We start from the raw sequence: 16,351 nt of genomic DNA on the forward strand, positions 1-16,351 counted from the left end.
TGTGCGCAGTGCGGAGCTGAAAACATGAGCAGCGTTGCATTGGTCATCAGGGTTTGTGCATGATGCATTAGACACACACAGGTGTGATTTGACAGAGATCATGCGTGCGATGCGCTCGAGCGTCTCTTCGCGGGGAAAGTGTCTTCATGAGTGTCCAAAGTAACAGCAACAGCACTGGAAGTTTGGACGGAGCGCCATCTTGCTCTCAGTTCTCGACTGGATCTCCGACCCCGGGCTCAGTTTCTCCGCTCGATATCTGCGCTCCGCGGAGGCGTAAGGAAGGTAAAACCGGCGTGAATGTCAATTTGAAGTTTGTTCGTTTGAAACAGGTCGGGATTGTGTTAGATTGACGTGTGATTTTGAGTAAATCTGGCCTCGAATCGAAGCGGTCGTGTCGGAGGCCGCTGATCTCTCGTCTGCTGACTGTGACTCTCTGTGTTTTTATAACAAGCATCGAGTCCTAGACACGAGCTGATGTGTTTTAAACTGTTTGCGATGGAATTCTGTCGCTTTTTGTGTTGAACGCACGCTTAATTTGACGCGAGGATGCCCATGGTCACCTATTAGGGGACTCAGTCACTGGCCGTGTCTGAAAACCTTTCGAGATGTCTACCTAGACAGCATTTTTGGGCAGCATAGGGGCTTATTTTTTGTGCATTTTTATGATGCCCCAGAATGCTGTCTTTGTGTCTAGGTAGGCATCTCCTTGGGTTTTGATATGCAGGCAGTCTGATAAATATGAGTTGATGTTTTTGAGGTTTAGAGTATGTATTTATCACTCGTGTGCAATGCAAAGGCTCAAAAATGAGACCGAGTCTGTATCTGATAAACATGAGTTGCTGTCTGTGTCTGTGTGTGCGCTTGAGAATGTTTTATCACCCGTGTGGCCTGAAATGCTAGGTAGGTAGAAACTAACTGGAGTTTAGGACATTGGCAGTATCTGATAAACATGAGTTGCTGCTTTTATTGGTATTTATTTACCTAGTACTCTATGCATGCAGTGGCTGTCTAGGTAGGCAGATTAAGTGATATTTTAAGGTTGACAGTATATATTTTCTCATGCATGCTTTCATGCATTGCAAGGATTTTGAGACGCAACCAGCTATATGATATGAGTTGAAGCAGTGATTCTAAAATTCTGTATAGGTTGGCAGGTCTATATCTAAGCCGATGTTTACGCTTGAGAATCCAGTCAGCAATGCATGTAGGATGATGTGTAGGTAGGCATCTCACTGGATTTTAATAAAATGCCAAGTACCTGATAAACATGATTTTTATGTTTTCATGGTTGAACGTATTGAATTATTTATCTAGCACTCGATACATGTTATGCAATAGCTCAAAAATGCTGTCTAGGTAGGCAGCAGTCTAGGTTTTGAGACACAACTAGTACTTGATACACAGTAGTTGGTGTTTATGTGTGAGAGTGTTTATTTATCAGTATGAAATGCAGCAGCTCAGACATGTTTTCTAGGTAGGCATGTCAAATTTTGGTGACACATGATAAACATGGATTGGTGTGGTTGTGTATTATTTATTTCACAAAAAATAATATGCATTTGTTGGAGAGGTGTTGCATCTTTGTTTTTGTTTTTTTTCCTGGAATCATCCAAATGGGTTTGAACCTTGAAGCAAAAGACCATCTGATACACATCTGAATGAAATGCATTATTTAGGTCATACGGTTTCCTTTGTTTTTGATGTGTTTTTTAATTAACCTAAGTTGCACCGGTTGTTTCCTGTGATATCTAGCATATCCACCAGAGACTCAGACCAGTCTGTGTTAATATGTGCTGCAAACATGCGTCTGTGCACTGATGAGTGTAATATCATATGTGTTACTCAGATTCTCATGTCCAAGAATAAGTTCTCTGCCATGTATTGGCAGGCTCTGCCTTCAATTTTTATCAGTGTTTTGAAAGAGTGGAGCCTTTTACCTGCTTGTGCTTTTTTGCATTTACAAAAAAAGTGTTTATTTAAAATAAATGCTGTTCTTCTAATTTCTATTTATCCTAGAATCCTAAAAAAAAATGCATTGATTTCCACAAAAATAACAAGCAGAACAACTGTTTTCAGCATTGATAGTAATAAAATAAGTTTCTTAGCATATTAGAATGATTTCTGAAGGATCATGTGATGCTGAAGACTGGAGAAATTCAGCTTTGCATCACAGGAATAAATTGCGTTTCAAAGGGGTCATATGACTGATTATAATTACTGATTATAATTACTTATACTGTCTTTTTACGTGTTGCGTTGCGTATCGCGTGTTTCAAAGGGGTCATATGACTGATTATAATTACTGATTATAATGACTTATACTGTCTTTTTACGCGTTGCGTTGCGTATCGCGCTGCGTAAACATAAAACCATGTCTGCATTTGTGATCGGAGAAACGACAAACAACAAGCGCTACTCTACACTGTTTAAAACTCGCGTTTGAATCATCAGTGGCAAATTCTTTAAATATAAAAAATGTACTTACAGTCTGTGAGTCAGAAGCGCCAGACTGTCCTTGCAAAGTTGGAACTGCCCCACTTTATAGAACAGCCTTTGAGCACAGACCCATTGTAGGCTATGCAGAACTGCAGGTTCAGGAAACAGTCCTCCATAAAATGCGTCACACAGCGTCACACACACACGCTAGAGTGAGGAACGGCGGGTGGGCTTGATAACGGCGCGGCCGGCGGATTTGACGAAGGAGCGGCCGGCAGGCTTGCGGCAACCACATTAACGCACGTTATTTGTAACGCGTTACCCCCAACACTGGTTGGAACTGCCCCACTTTATAGAACAGCCTTTGAGCACAGACCCATTGTAGGCTATGCAGAACTGTAGGTTCAGGAAACAGTCCTCCATAAAATGCGTCACACAGCGTCACACACACACGCTTAGAGTGAGCGGTGGCCAGCGGGCTTGAGAACGGCGCGGCCGGCAGATTCGACGAAGGAGCTACCGGCGGGCTTGCGGCAACCACATGTGACGACCCCGGGCTGGACTCCGCTTCGTCCACGGTGAAAGCCGATCTGGCGATCCACAGCGCAAAGTTGAAGTATTTCCTCAGCAACCAGCACGGATCAGCTCTAGGCTCTAGTCATGACGAAGCGGATATCGTCCTCTTTTGGAAGGCGAAACAAAGTAGTTTCACTTTCACAACGAAACATAGCGCCTTCACGACATGGCGGCAACAATACTACAGCGAGAATAAAAAATTGAAAACGGGTATTTTAAGTTCTTACAATATTTCAATATTTTTTACTAATTGTTTGTTTTTTAAATACTAATTTATAAATGTAAGATTTTTTAAAACTTAAATAGCATTAATATTTACCCCAGGAATAGATTTTCAGGCATTTTTAGCATGTAAAACACATGGTTGGTGTGTCATCCATGCCATTTTTTTTTTTAAATACTTCAATTGATTGAGTAACTGAAATTGTCAAGTTAAGCAATTATGGCTTTTATTGATTAAAATGAAATCAACATCAGATATAAAAGCAGCTGTAAAAATGCACAAGATTACCATGGTTCAGCCATGGTGCATGAAGGAAATATAATAATATAAAAGTAGGCTATTCAATATATTCATCGTCTATAAGAAGTTGGATCATTATTGTTTTATAATATTTAGTGATCTCTTGATGGACAAACTAGGATGTGGCTTATTTGTTTCCTGGTAATTTGCTTTCACTCATTTCCACTCCACATTCTGCGTGTTTGGGAGGTGTCTTATTTAGCCCAGCGCTGTTTTCTTTGCTGCTCGGGTTATTTGCCAAAGCAGACGTGGCCTTAGGTTTATGTTTACTCATTCCCAGTGGTTTGATTTATCATCTGTGTCCTTTATCTGGGCAGCTGTGCTCTTCCTGCCCTGTTGACCTTCATAATTTTCCACCCATCCACCATCTTGGGATCTCTTTGGCTTGGAGCTCTTTCTGGCACGAGTCTTATCATGGCAGTGGTGTCGGACGCATCCACTGCGCCGGTGTTTATGGCTGGAGAACACAAGTGAAGCTGAGCTGTTTTGTCTAGTCGCTGTAATGGAGTTTGAAGACCAGATGCTTTCTTCAGGCAGGTTTTATAGTGATGATTCATGCCGTTGTTCTTATCGGCTGCTGATACTGTATTAGTCTCATGTGCTGAAGAAACGGGGGTCATTTGGCTGCTGCTTCAATGATGATGATGAATTCTGTCTTCAGGCATCTGCTGCCAGATCATGTCAAACATGATAGGAATAGTTGAACCAAAAATGTAATTCTTAGACTATTTAATCAGCATTCTTAGCAGATTAATTACATGTTTGCACAAAATTTACAGTACCATTCAAAAGTTTGGGGTCGGTAAGATTTAAAAAAAATGTTTTTGAATAAAGTCTCTTATGCTCATCATCAAGGTTGCATTTATTTGGTCAGAAATGCACTAAAAACGATAATATTAGGAAACATTATTACATTTTAAAATAACAGTTTTTTTATGTGAATGTATTATAAAATGTAATTTATTCATGTGATCAAATCTGAATTTTCAGCATCATTACTCCAGTCTTCAGTGTCACATGATCCTTCAGAAATCATTCTAACATGCTGATTTGAATGCTCAAGAAGCATTTCTGATTATTATCAAAGTTGAATATATGTTCATATTTTTGTAAAAACATGATAAGCAGCGTTCATTTGAAATAGAAATCTTTTGTAGCATTATAAATGTCTTTACTGTCACTTTTTATCAATTTAATGCATTCTTGATGAATGAATTAAAAAGTCTCACTGACCCCAAATTTTTGAACAGCGGTGTATGTATGGTAGTCTATATGACCAAGTATTATCTGTAATATTGAGGTCACAGTGATATGTGGAAACACACATTAACATTACATTCTTATGTTAAATTGTAGATTGTGTCGTCAATGTTTACTGAGGCTAAAATAAGGTGATGGAGCTATGCTGTCAGTGGCATCAGCTGATAATGAGCAGGAAACATCTCAAAGTACTTCCTGTTTGTAATCCTCACTCCAGCAGGAAGAAGCTCTGTTGAAGTTTGCTGTGAAAAATGAAAATGGATAAAAGAGCAGATGGAAAAATGTGGATGGTCAGATGTGAAGCACATCTTATTGTACACATATCGTTGTCAAAGTCTGGCCATTTTGAAACGAATTAATATATGTAAGTCTGATGTGAGTGTAGGCCTAGTTCTGTAGCTGTAAACCTTTTCTAGGTACTTTGCCTTTAAACCAGTAATCTTGAGTAGGTGTATGATCTTCTGGCTCCTTTAGGGTGGCATAGCATCAGAAAACAATGACTGGATGGTCTCGTAAGATTCCAGGAGGATGTGTCACCGTGATCACACCCCTCCCAAACCTCAACCCTGCGTACCTGTGTGTGAACGTGTTGAGATTGACATGTGATTGTGTGTGTCTGTAGGTATGGATGAACTGCATTCTCTGGATCCACGCCGGCAGGAGCTTTTGGAGGCACGTTTCATCGGAGCAGTTAGTGGAAATACAGGAGGAAGCACGGGGAGCGCGAGTGGAGGACCTAAAGTAATGCACACGCATGCAAACACATGCACATATGCTTAGTTTGTGTGCATTTGGGCTGGATGATGTTTTGGATTCTGTTTCATTGTATTTTTATTTTTAAAGGGGTCATATGATGCTGCTAAAAAGAACATTAATTTATATATAATTTTAATTAAGTCTTTTATTTTTGATCATTTTGATTTAAATATATGTCTCTCTCTCTCTCTCTCTCTCTCTCTATATATATATATATATATATATGAGTTCTATTGTGCACACTTTCTGTAATGGTCATAACCTGTACCAAACCTGCTTTGATCTTTCTATTTAGGGTTTGAACAATAACGAATGTTCCAGTCACAGTTTTGGCAGCCTGGGGTCATCTAGTGACAAGGAGTCTGAGGTGATCATTATACTCATGCATACTCATTGAAGCTTTGTATTTATTGAACAGATCTGTTTCAACAATTTGTTTTTTTTGCCTGTAAAGAGCTCTGACATAAAGAAAGGAGGATCGCCTGCATGTTCAGTGAGTTTGACATTATTTGAGTAGGAATGATTGTTAAAAACAAAAATATCATAATGTTCCAAATCCATAAGACCATAAGTTTTCTTCCATGGGACACAAAAGGTGCATTTTTGAATATCTTGGTTGCTGTGTGATGAAAGTGAATGGAAATGACTAATAAGAATCATTAAACTGGTCCATTTGAGTTATGAAGGTATTGTGTGATAATGTTGTTGATGTCAAATGTGACATTCCATCATTTGAAAGCTGCAGCGGATAGAAGATTTTCAGTGAATAACAACTTATATTTTAGTCTCTTCCTTCCGCAATGCTGTCTTCTATATGTCTTCTAAGGGCAAAACTCTTATGAATCACTTTTGTGATAGTTTGAGCATTTTTGTCATTTTGGAGTTTGTCAGCACCTGTCCATATTCACTTTCATTACATTGAAAAGAGCATGCAGCATATTAATAAAAAAGTCAAATGGGTTTGGAATGACATGGTAAATTATGTTTTGTATAAAGGCAGTCTGGAAGCCTCATTGGTGAACTTGTACAGCTCCTTTGAGGCCTAAATTCAGCTTGGAGCTTACCTAAAGCATTTACTATTGATTGTATTGATTGAATAGAAAAGTAACGCTTTTTCCTGTTTTCCCAAGACTCCAGAGAAGAAGCACTCCGAGTCATCCAGAGGAAGAAAGAGGAAGGTTGACAACCAATCAGAGAGCAGCCAAGGTAACGTTAACTTCCTTTGTGTATGAATGAAGTACATCTTAATGAGACATAATAGAGTAAGTTTTTCAATAAATTGTTAACCATCCTGGCATTTTGGAAACATTTAAGCTGAGAATCATGTGCTTCATGTTTATTAGGAAATAGAGCGTTTAATGTTTAGCGCAGAAATGATGACCGAAAAGGGATTGTACCCAATGACCATGTTGTTTTTTTGTTGTTGTTTTTTTTAAACCTCTCAGGAAAGTCTTCCGGCCGAGGGCCCAAGATCAGCGATTATTTTGATGTAAGTAAAGCTTTGTGTGGATGACTCTGCGTTTACTCAGCTCTGTATTAAATGTCAGTCAGGTGTCAGAGAGCTTTTAGTCAGAGTAATGCTGCTTTTTCATCTTCTAATGGCCGCTCGCTTCAGTAGATGTTTTGACTTGTAGAGTTGTGAAATCGCTTGAGCGTCGTTAGTAACATTGTGATGATGTCACATCCTGTTAGTATGTTGTGTGGTGCTGTTAAAAAAAAACTCGGCATATCTCCTTCCTGAAGTTCCAGGGAGGAAACGGATCAAGTCCAGTCAGGGGGCTTCCTCCGGTCCTGCGCTCACCACAGAACTCTCACTCTGCACCCGGCTCTATCGTAAGTGCTGATCTTTGAGATTTGAATATCATGTAAGGAGCCAGTGATGTTGATTTTTTTTTTTTACGTTGCTGTTTTTCACTCTTCAGGTCAGACAGAACAGCTCCTCACCCACCAGCCTGTGTTTCATGGATCACACGATGAATCCAAAACAGCTGAGCAGCAGAAGTGTCCAGGTAATACAACCCTCTACGCACACCTTGGCAATATAATCGCCATTGGCTAGTACATTTTTTTGTTTACTCGCCAGACTGATATACTATTTTACACACACACACACACACACACACACACGTTGACTTAGCTATCTAAATGGGGACATTACATAGACTTCTATTGTTTTATATACAGATAGTTATACACTTTTTAATCTAACTTGCATCACGTGCTCTTCTCTCAGATTCTGTTAAACGTCACATGTCAGTATGCAGCGTTCTGATAAACGTGCAGTGTATGCTTTATTTGCATTGCACACTGATTCAGTTAAACATCTACACTCTGACACTGAGTGTGTGTATTGCATGCTCTGACACTGCAAAAATTGCCTTGCACACTGACACCGGATAACATGCACTGTACCCTGACACTGCAAAACATGCACTGCACACTGACACTGCAAAACATGCACTGCACACTGACACTGCAAAACATGCACTGGACACTTGACACCGGAACATTCATTGCACACTGACACTGCAAAACATTCACTGCAAAACATGCACTGCACACACATTGACTGCACATTGACACTGCAAAACATTCACTGCACTTACACCGTTAAATAAGCATTGCATACACTGCCACTGTTTATTGTGTGCACTGCATGCTCTGGCACTGTTAAATATTTTTGCTCTCACAACCTGATGCTATTACACATGCACACTGTACAATATGACACTGTTACAGCAAAATTATCACTGCACAGTGAACAGTTTAATGGCATGCTGCATGTAAAATGTTAAAAATATGCGTTTTTAAATTATGCATTGCACACTGACACTGCAGAACGTACACTGACGGTGTTAAATAAGCACTGTGTGTGCTGCTGCTGGTGTGTATGTGCACTGCATGCTCTGCCACTGTTAAATATGCTCTCGCGCTCTAATGGTGTTACACATGCGCACTGTACACTATGACACTGTTACATCAAAATTTGCACTGCGCAGTGACAGTTAACAGGCATGCTGCGTGCTCTGACACTGCAAAACGTGCACTGACACCATTAAATAACCATTGCATACACTGCTGCTATAATATATGTGCTCTGCATGCTCTGCCACTGTTTAATACTCTGACACTGTGTTGGAACAGAATTTATATATGCACTGCATGCACACATTTACATTATTAAACATGCACTGCACAAACTGACCCTTGCACTACATGCTCTGACATTGTTAAATAAGCCCACTGGTACTGTATATGATGCACTGTTTACTGTATATCTGGTGATCACACATGCCGTCATGGATATTGTTATTTGCCTTCTCTCCACGTTTAACTCTCTTTCCTTCTCTGCTTTCAGACGGATTTGACACGGTTGAAACTGGCTGCACTTGAGAGCAATAAGAATCTTGACCTTGAGAAGAAGGAGGGCAGAATAGATGATCTACTCAGGGTGAGTGTCACCTGTCCTTGAGTGTTTTTTCTTTGTGGCATTTGAATTCAGACATTGAGTGGTTTTAATGTTTTCTCCCCAGGCGAACTGTGACCTCCGCAGACAGATAGATGAGCAGCAGAAGCTGCTGGAACGTTTCAAGGAGCGTCTGAACAAATGCACTACGATGAGTAAAAAACTGCTCATTGAGAAGGTTAACTGTGTTTGATATGCTGGCAGCTGCTTATTTCTCATTTGTCAGGGGTGGTTGAGTGACTCTCGAGTGTGTTATCGTCTCACTAGAGCACTCAAGAGAAGCAGTCCTGCCGTGAGAAGAGCATGCAGGACCGGCTACGTCTGGGGCATTTCACCACAGTCCGGCACGGAGCGTCCTACACGGAACAGTGGACAGATGGATATGCCTTCCAGAACCTGGTCAAGTAAGAGTCTCATACAGACACACACTAAAGTTGGTTTTGAACGGTCTTACACCGTTAAATAAGCATTGCATACACTGCCACTGTTTATTGTGTGCACTGCATGCTCTGGCACTGTTAAATATTTTTGCTCTCACAACCTGATGCTATTACACATGCACACTGTACACTATGACACTGTTACAGCAAAATTATCACTGCACAGTGAACAGTTTTACAGGCATGCTGCATGTAAAATGTTAAAAATATGCGTTTTTAAATTATGCATTGCACACTGACACTGCAGAACGTACACTGACGGTGTTAAATAAGCACTGTGTGTGCTGCTGCTGGTGTGTATGTGCACTGCATGCTCTGCCACTGTTAAATATGCTCTCGCGCTCTAATGGTGTTACACATGCGCACTGTACACTATGACACTGTTACATCAAAATTTGCACTGCGCAGTGACAGTTAACAGGCATGCTGCGTGCTCTGACACTGCAAAACGTGCACTGACACCATTAAATAACCATTGCATACACTGCTGCTATAATATATGTGCTCTGCATGCTCTGCCACTGTTTAATACTCTGACACTGTGTTGGAACAGAATTTATATATGCACTGCATGCACACATTTACATTATTAAACATGCACTGCACAAACTGACCCTTGCACTACATGCTCTGACATTGTTAAATAAGCCCACTGGTACTGTATATGATGCACTGTTTACTGTATATCTGGTGATCACACATGCCGTCATGGATATTGTTATTTGCCTTCTCTCCACGTTTAACTCTCTTTCCTTCTCTGCTTTCAGACGGATTTGACACGGTTGAAACTGGCTGCACTTGAGAGCAATAAGAATCTTGACCTTGAGAAGAAGGAGGGCAGAATAGATGATCTACTCAGGGTGAGTGTCACCTGTCCTTGAGTGTTTTTTCTTTGTGGCATTTGAATTCAGACATTGAGTGGTTTTAATGTTTTCTCCCCAGGCGAACTGTGACCTCCGCAGACAGATAGATGAGCAGCAGAAGCTGCTGGAACGTTTCAAGGAGCGTCTGAACAAATGCACTACGATGAGTAAAAAACTGCTCATTGAGAAGGTTAACTGTGTTTGATATGCTGGCAGCTGCTTATTTCTCATTTGTCAGGGGTGGTTGAGTGACTCTCGAGTGTGTTATCGTCTCACTAGAGCACTCAAGAGAAGCAGTCCTGCCGTGAGAAGAGCATGCAGGACCGGCTACGTCTGGGGCATTTCACCACAGTCCGGCACGGAGCGTCCTACACGGAACAGTGGACAGATGGATATGCCTTCCAGAACCTGGTCAAGTAAGAGTCTCATACAGACACACACTAAAGTTGGTTTTGAACGGTACTGGAAAAAGTGCAAAAATCTACTTTCATACAATATCATCATTTTGCAATTGCAGTATTCAATACTTGACCAGGGCGCCCATGTTCTGCTCAGTGTCATTTTAGTATCACTGTGATACTACTATAGTTTTTATTATTTTGAATTACTTTTTATTTTTATATTTTCTGTTTTCATTTAAATTTTAGTTAAAAGTTTTAGTAAATTAGTTTTTTGTTTAATTTTTATTTCAGTTTTGTATTAGTATATCAACTAAATGAAAATGAGAAATATTACCTTGGCCAGCTAGCTCAAATGAAATAGTAATAGGGATTTTTATGTTTATTTCATTTTTTTTCAGTTGACGTTTATTTTATTTCAAGTAACTAAAATGTGTTTTTATGGTTTTAGTTTAGTTAACCCTGGTGCTGCTCATGCCGTGTGACATGAAGCATGAAAGTTCATGCATATGAAGCATAAAAGTTATCCTTAATTTACAGAAATTCATATTATAATTAGTCTATAAATAAAATACAGATGGGATGCTGGTGGAATCTAATTAATTAAATATATAATTTTTGTACAAACATTGATGTAAACACCATCAGATACAGTGTTATTTTACTATCATTGAGGCACTATTATAATTTTTATTAATATTTTGAATTATTTTTTTAGTTTTCCGTTTTCATTTTAATTTTAGGTAAATTTTTAGCAATTTTAGATTGTGTTTTCGTTTTTTTGGTTAGGTGTTTTTATGTGTGTGTATAAAGTTAATTTTTTCAGTGTTATTTTAGGACATCAAGATAAACCAAATAAAAATGTTTAACTTGATGTACTAAAAATAAGTGTGTTTTTACATTTTATTTTATTTTAAAGTAACGAAAATGTTTTTTTGGTTTTAGTTAACTACTGTATAATAACCTTGATCAAGCATGGCAGCATAAACTTTGTTACATATGTAAAAAAAAGTGTGGGTAACTTTTAATGCAATGTAGATCACTTCCATTGCAAATAATAAGTCCTTTCTATTCTGCATTTGCATGTGTTGTTTTTTATTGGGGCTTTTAATATTTAAATTTTTTTCTGTGTTGATAGGCAGCAGGAGTGGATAAACCAGCAGAGGGAAGAGATCGAGAGGCAGCGGAAACTTCTAGCGAAGCGCAAACCTCCCAGCACACCCTTCTCCCAGAGCCCGACCCCCAATGAGTCCAAACAGAGAAAGACCAAAGCCGTCAATGGAGCCGACAACGACCCCTTCCTCAAACCCAGCCTGCCTACACTGTGAGACACTAACACCCACAAATACATTTGTTTACTTCCTTTCCAAATGGAGACTTCCCGTTAACTTCTAATGGTATTAAAATTAGACAATTAGGATTAATATAGACCAGGGCTGCACAATTCATCATTTTAAGATCGTTATATAAGGATGTGTGATCTATAGAACACCAAAGGCTGCGATTTAAATAAGTTCAAAGTATTTTCTGCAATATTCTCTTCAAAAATGGTTCAGAAACACACGCTGTTATTGAAATGCTTCTGTATTGAATGTGCAGGCTGACTGTGACGGAGTATCACGAGCAGGAAGAAATCTTCAAACTGAGACTGGGTCATCTCAAAAAGGTTAGTCTCTATATAAACACACAATACACACACTCTCATGTGCATTAGGGTAAGATGGGTAAAAGGGAGTAATGTGGAGCATTAGTGCTTCATGCATAAGCAGTCGTGCAGGAATGCTGTTTCAAGTAGTGAAGTAGTGGACTTTTTGTCCTTTTCATGGAATCTGCCATTCATACATGAGTATGTTAGTATGTGCTCACTGTGTGTGTGTGTGTGTTCAGGAGGAGGCAGAGATCCAGGCGGAGCTGGAGCGGTTGGAGCGTGTGAGGAATCTGCACATTCGAGAACTTAAAAGAATCAACAATGAGGACAGTTCTCAGTAAGTCCCGCCCACTTCAGATTATATTTAAATTAGTGCTGGGCAACGATTAACAGCGGTTAATCCCATCCAAAATAAAAGTTTTTGTGTACATAATATATGTATGTGTGTACTGTGTATTTTTATTATGTATATATAAATGCACACACATGCATGTATATATTTAAGAAAAATTTGTTATGTTTATATATTAAATATATTTATATATAATATAAATATATACATGTAAATATTTTCAAAATATATAATGTATGTGTGTGTGTCTTTTATATATACATAATAAATATACACAGTACATACACACATATATTATATAAACAAAAACTTTTATTTTGGGTGCGATTAATCGTTGCCCAGCACTGATTTAAATATTCAAATCTTAAATATGTTTTGTGGAGGTTTTGTGAAATTCTTAAAGGGCATTCAGCAATAAACTGTAATTGGAAAACATTGAGTATTGTTGATATTTTCTTCTTTCTTTTTTTCTCTCTTCCTTTAGTTTTCTTTGCTGTTTGCTACATTATGCTTCTTTTGAAATGGAATAATCGCACTCTATTTGTGTTTGTGTTTATAGGTTTAAAGACCATCCAACCCTAAATGAAAGGTATCTTCTCTTACACTTGCTGGGAAGAGGAGGTTTCAGTGAAGTTTATAAGGTATTTTATTTATATATATATATTTGTATATTATATTTTTATTGACATTAAAGCAACACAGAACAGTACAAAAAAAAAACAACAACAGCTAGAAAGACCAAAAAAGGGTTGATTTTACAACTGTTGAATTAAGGCCGTTTCACACTGAGCGCGATGCGAAAAAGCGAGGCGAATCGCCGACGTCTTAGTAATTTAATAAATTTAATAATTTAAAAGTTTAGTGCAGAAGTATCGAATCGGTATCGATATCGACGATACTGCCTTGAAAAAATATCGGTATCGTATCGAGAGAAAAAAAAGGGGTATCGCCAATCCCTAGTTCTCTCTACCGGGATACTCTTCTTCGGTGTTTGTTTACACTGGTTTTCGAAACAGTGCCACCACTCTCACCCTTTTGTGCAACAGCAGCTGCTCTGGGAACGTGATCTAAGCTCAAATCTGATTGGACGGCCCGTTTCATCGTGGAGCGAAGGGGAAAAAATCGACACACAGGACGGAAAAAAAAATCCTCGCTTTTTCGCACCGCGAATGATCGCGCCTAGTGTGAATAGCCCCATAGGGATCTATTGTTTCGATTCAAAAACGTCATCGCGCCGAATTTTCGCTTTCAGTGTGAAAAGCCCTTTACATCTGTTCCTGCAGTTTTATACATGTGTAACATTGTTTATTATAACAATGTTACACGTATATTTCTAGGCCAGTGGGCACAGGCAATAGGGTGAACATGCAAAGAAAAGGGTCAAACCTTTAAACTGTTATCCTAGACATTCGATAGATGATTAAAAAAGGGTTCCCCGTTGGCTTCGAAGCCAGAAATGCTACCGGAAAGGTTGCTTACACAATATTTTAGATAATATACACAATATAATGACACTATTTTATTACTGTTTTTACAGCCTTGGTGAGTGTAGGAGACTTTTCAAAAACAATAATTTTGGGAGTAGAGAGTCATAGAAAGACCCCAAACTTTTTTACATTAGTGCATGTTAAAGGCATTTTAACAACCCATTTTACTTCTGTAAAGTGACATATTTGCGAGTGAAATTTAATGAGAAACATGTAGAACCAAACTTTTATCTGACTTTTATTGGATGATGAAACTGTCTATTGCATACAGTTGTTTCAAAGGTGGATCAAGTTATATTTTGATAAAACATTACCAAGACTTTTTTTCTTTATAATAAAGTTTATATTATTTTGAGTCAGCATGTAAGAAATGTGTTTATAAGGGGAAAACAGATTACATCTTTAACCATGGTAAAATAACACACAGGCTTACGCATGGCTCTTATCAAACAGCAAATGCCATACCATAAAAGACACAAATTTTTAAATTATAATGTAAAACCTGTTTTATAGTACTATAAAAAAGGACATCTTACAAAATGTATACAGACAGCCATAGAGATCAGCTATTAACCTTGGCTTATATTTCAGGGAGTTTATTTTGGGAGAAATTGTGGCTTGTTTAACCTGTTTATGTTGCTGTGTGAAGGCATTTGACCTGTTTGAGCAGCGATATGCTGCTGTGAAGATCCACCAGCTCAACAAGAACTGGAGAGAGGAGAAGAAAGAGAACTACCACAAGTATGTTGGCCATCTTTTTTTCCCTTTCTGTCTCTCACACTTTCTTTTATGGACGTGCTCATTTGTTGTTTTGTCCGCTCCAGACATGCCTGTAGAGAATATAGAATCCACAAGCAACTGGACCATCCCAGAATAGTCAAACTCTACGACTACTTTTCCCTGGACACTGACACGTAAGTCTCTGTTACTCGTTCTGCTAAACCAGTTCTAGTTTTTGCAACCGTACAGATATTGACTTAATGTGTTTCTGTTCTAGATTCTGCACTGTTCTCGAGTTCTGTGAGGGGAATGATCTCGATTTCTATCTGAAGCAACACAAGCTGATGTCTGAGAAAGAGGCTCGCTCCATCGTCATGCAGATAGTCAACGCCCTCCGATACCTCAATGAGATCAAACCGCCCATCATCCACTACGACCTGAAACCAGGTGAATGCAACACACACGATAAAGGAATAGTTCACCCGAAAATAAACAATTTTTTTGAAAATTTACTCAACCTTTGAAGATGAGTTGCAGATGAGTTCATTGCATTCCATCACTTGCTCACCAATGGATGCTCTGCAGTGAATGGGTGCCGTCAGAATGAGAGTCCAAACAGCTGATAAAAACATCACAATAATCCACAAATAATCCACACCACTTAATGTCTTGTCAGGTGAAAAGCTGCATATTTGTAAGAAACAATCCATTATTAAGACATTTTTAACTTTAAACCACTGCCTTTTATCAGCTGTTCGGCACCCATTCACTGCAGAGCATTCATTGGTGAGCAAGTAATGCAATGCTACATTTCTCCAAATCTGTTTCCATGAAGAAACAAACTTGTGCAAAATTTTCAGCAAATTTTCTTTTTTGGCTGAACTATTCTTTTAACTGCTGTATCATTTACTAGTGCAATTCATGCAGAAATGCTTTTTTTTTTTTTTTTAAGGATGGTTGGTGGTTATTTGTCACACAGACTGTATAGGAAGTGTGTTTTTGGTTGCTCAGGAAATATCCTGTTGGTGGATGGAACGGCATGTGGGGAGATAAAGATCACAGACTTTGGCCTGTCTAAAATCATGGATGACGACAGCTATGGAGTGGACGGGATGGACCTGACATCGCAGGGAGCCGGAACCTACTGGTCAGTTCAGTGCACTACAGAACATTACTTCAGTGTTCAACTCTTTACAAACACATTTTAATTGTGGAACCTGAAATTTAAGAATATTTATATTAGGGGTGCTCCGATCAGGATTTTTGAGGCCGATCGCCAATCACAGAAAGCAGTATCTGCCGATACGTTCACCGATACCGATTTTTTTAAAGCCTTCTTTTTATCATTTATAACTATATAGTGATACTCCAATCAGGATTTTTAGACATTTATTCAGGGCCTGAATTTCATTTTTGAAAATGGGGG

The 16,351-nt window shown here is 38.8% G+C and overlaps 1 protein-coding gene across 2 annotated transcripts in view; it reads left to right on the forward strand.

Moving 5' to 3' along the window:
• LOC107746598 (serine/threonine-protein kinase tousled-like 1-B) overlaps positions 1-16,351 on the forward strand; it is a 20,554-nt gene continuing 4,203 nt past the window's right edge. The window contains exons 1-19 of one of the 2 annotated variants that reach the window (XM_016560876.1): positions 1-282; positions 5,418-5,536; positions 5,847-5,918; positions 6,006-6,044; positions 6,682-6,757; positions 6,997-7,040; positions 7,295-7,384; positions 7,474-7,560; positions 8,910-9,002; positions 9,085-9,195; positions 9,285-9,421; positions 11,857-12,042; positions 12,318-12,384; positions 12,606-12,703; positions 13,278-13,359; positions 14,855-14,946; positions 15,030-15,119; positions 15,203-15,372; positions 15,937-16,072. In XM_016560876.1, the coding sequence (XP_016416362.1) occupies positions 147-282; positions 5,418-5,536; positions 5,847-5,918; positions 6,006-6,044; positions 6,682-6,757; positions 6,997-7,040; positions 7,295-7,384; positions 7,474-7,560; positions 8,910-9,002; positions 9,085-9,195; positions 9,285-9,421; positions 11,857-12,042; positions 12,318-12,384; positions 12,606-12,703; positions 13,278-13,359; positions 14,855-14,946; positions 15,030-15,119; positions 15,203-15,372; positions 15,937-16,072 (1,925 nt within the window). In that variant the 5' untranslated portion in view covers positions 1-146. The remainder of the gene's footprint in view (positions 283-5,417; positions 5,537-5,846; positions 5,919-6,005; positions 6,045-6,681; positions 6,758-6,996; positions 7,041-7,294; positions 7,385-7,473; positions 7,561-8,909; positions 9,003-9,084; positions 9,196-9,284; positions 9,422-11,856; positions 12,043-12,317; positions 12,385-12,605; positions 12,704-13,277; positions 13,360-14,854; positions 14,947-15,029; positions 15,120-15,202; positions 15,373-15,936; positions 16,073-16,351) is intronic. The other variant, XM_016560877.1, reaches the window with a different exon arrangement.

Source organism: Sinocyclocheilus rhinocerous, unplaced genomic scaffold, assembly GCF_001515625.1.
Source record: "Sinocyclocheilus rhinocerous isolate Xijiao unplaced genomic scaffold, SAMN03320098_v1.1 scaffold588, whole genome shotgun sequence".
Taxonomy (NCBI): domain Eukaryota; kingdom Metazoa; phylum Chordata; class Actinopteri; order Cypriniformes; family Cyprinidae; genus Sinocyclocheilus; species Sinocyclocheilus rhinocerous.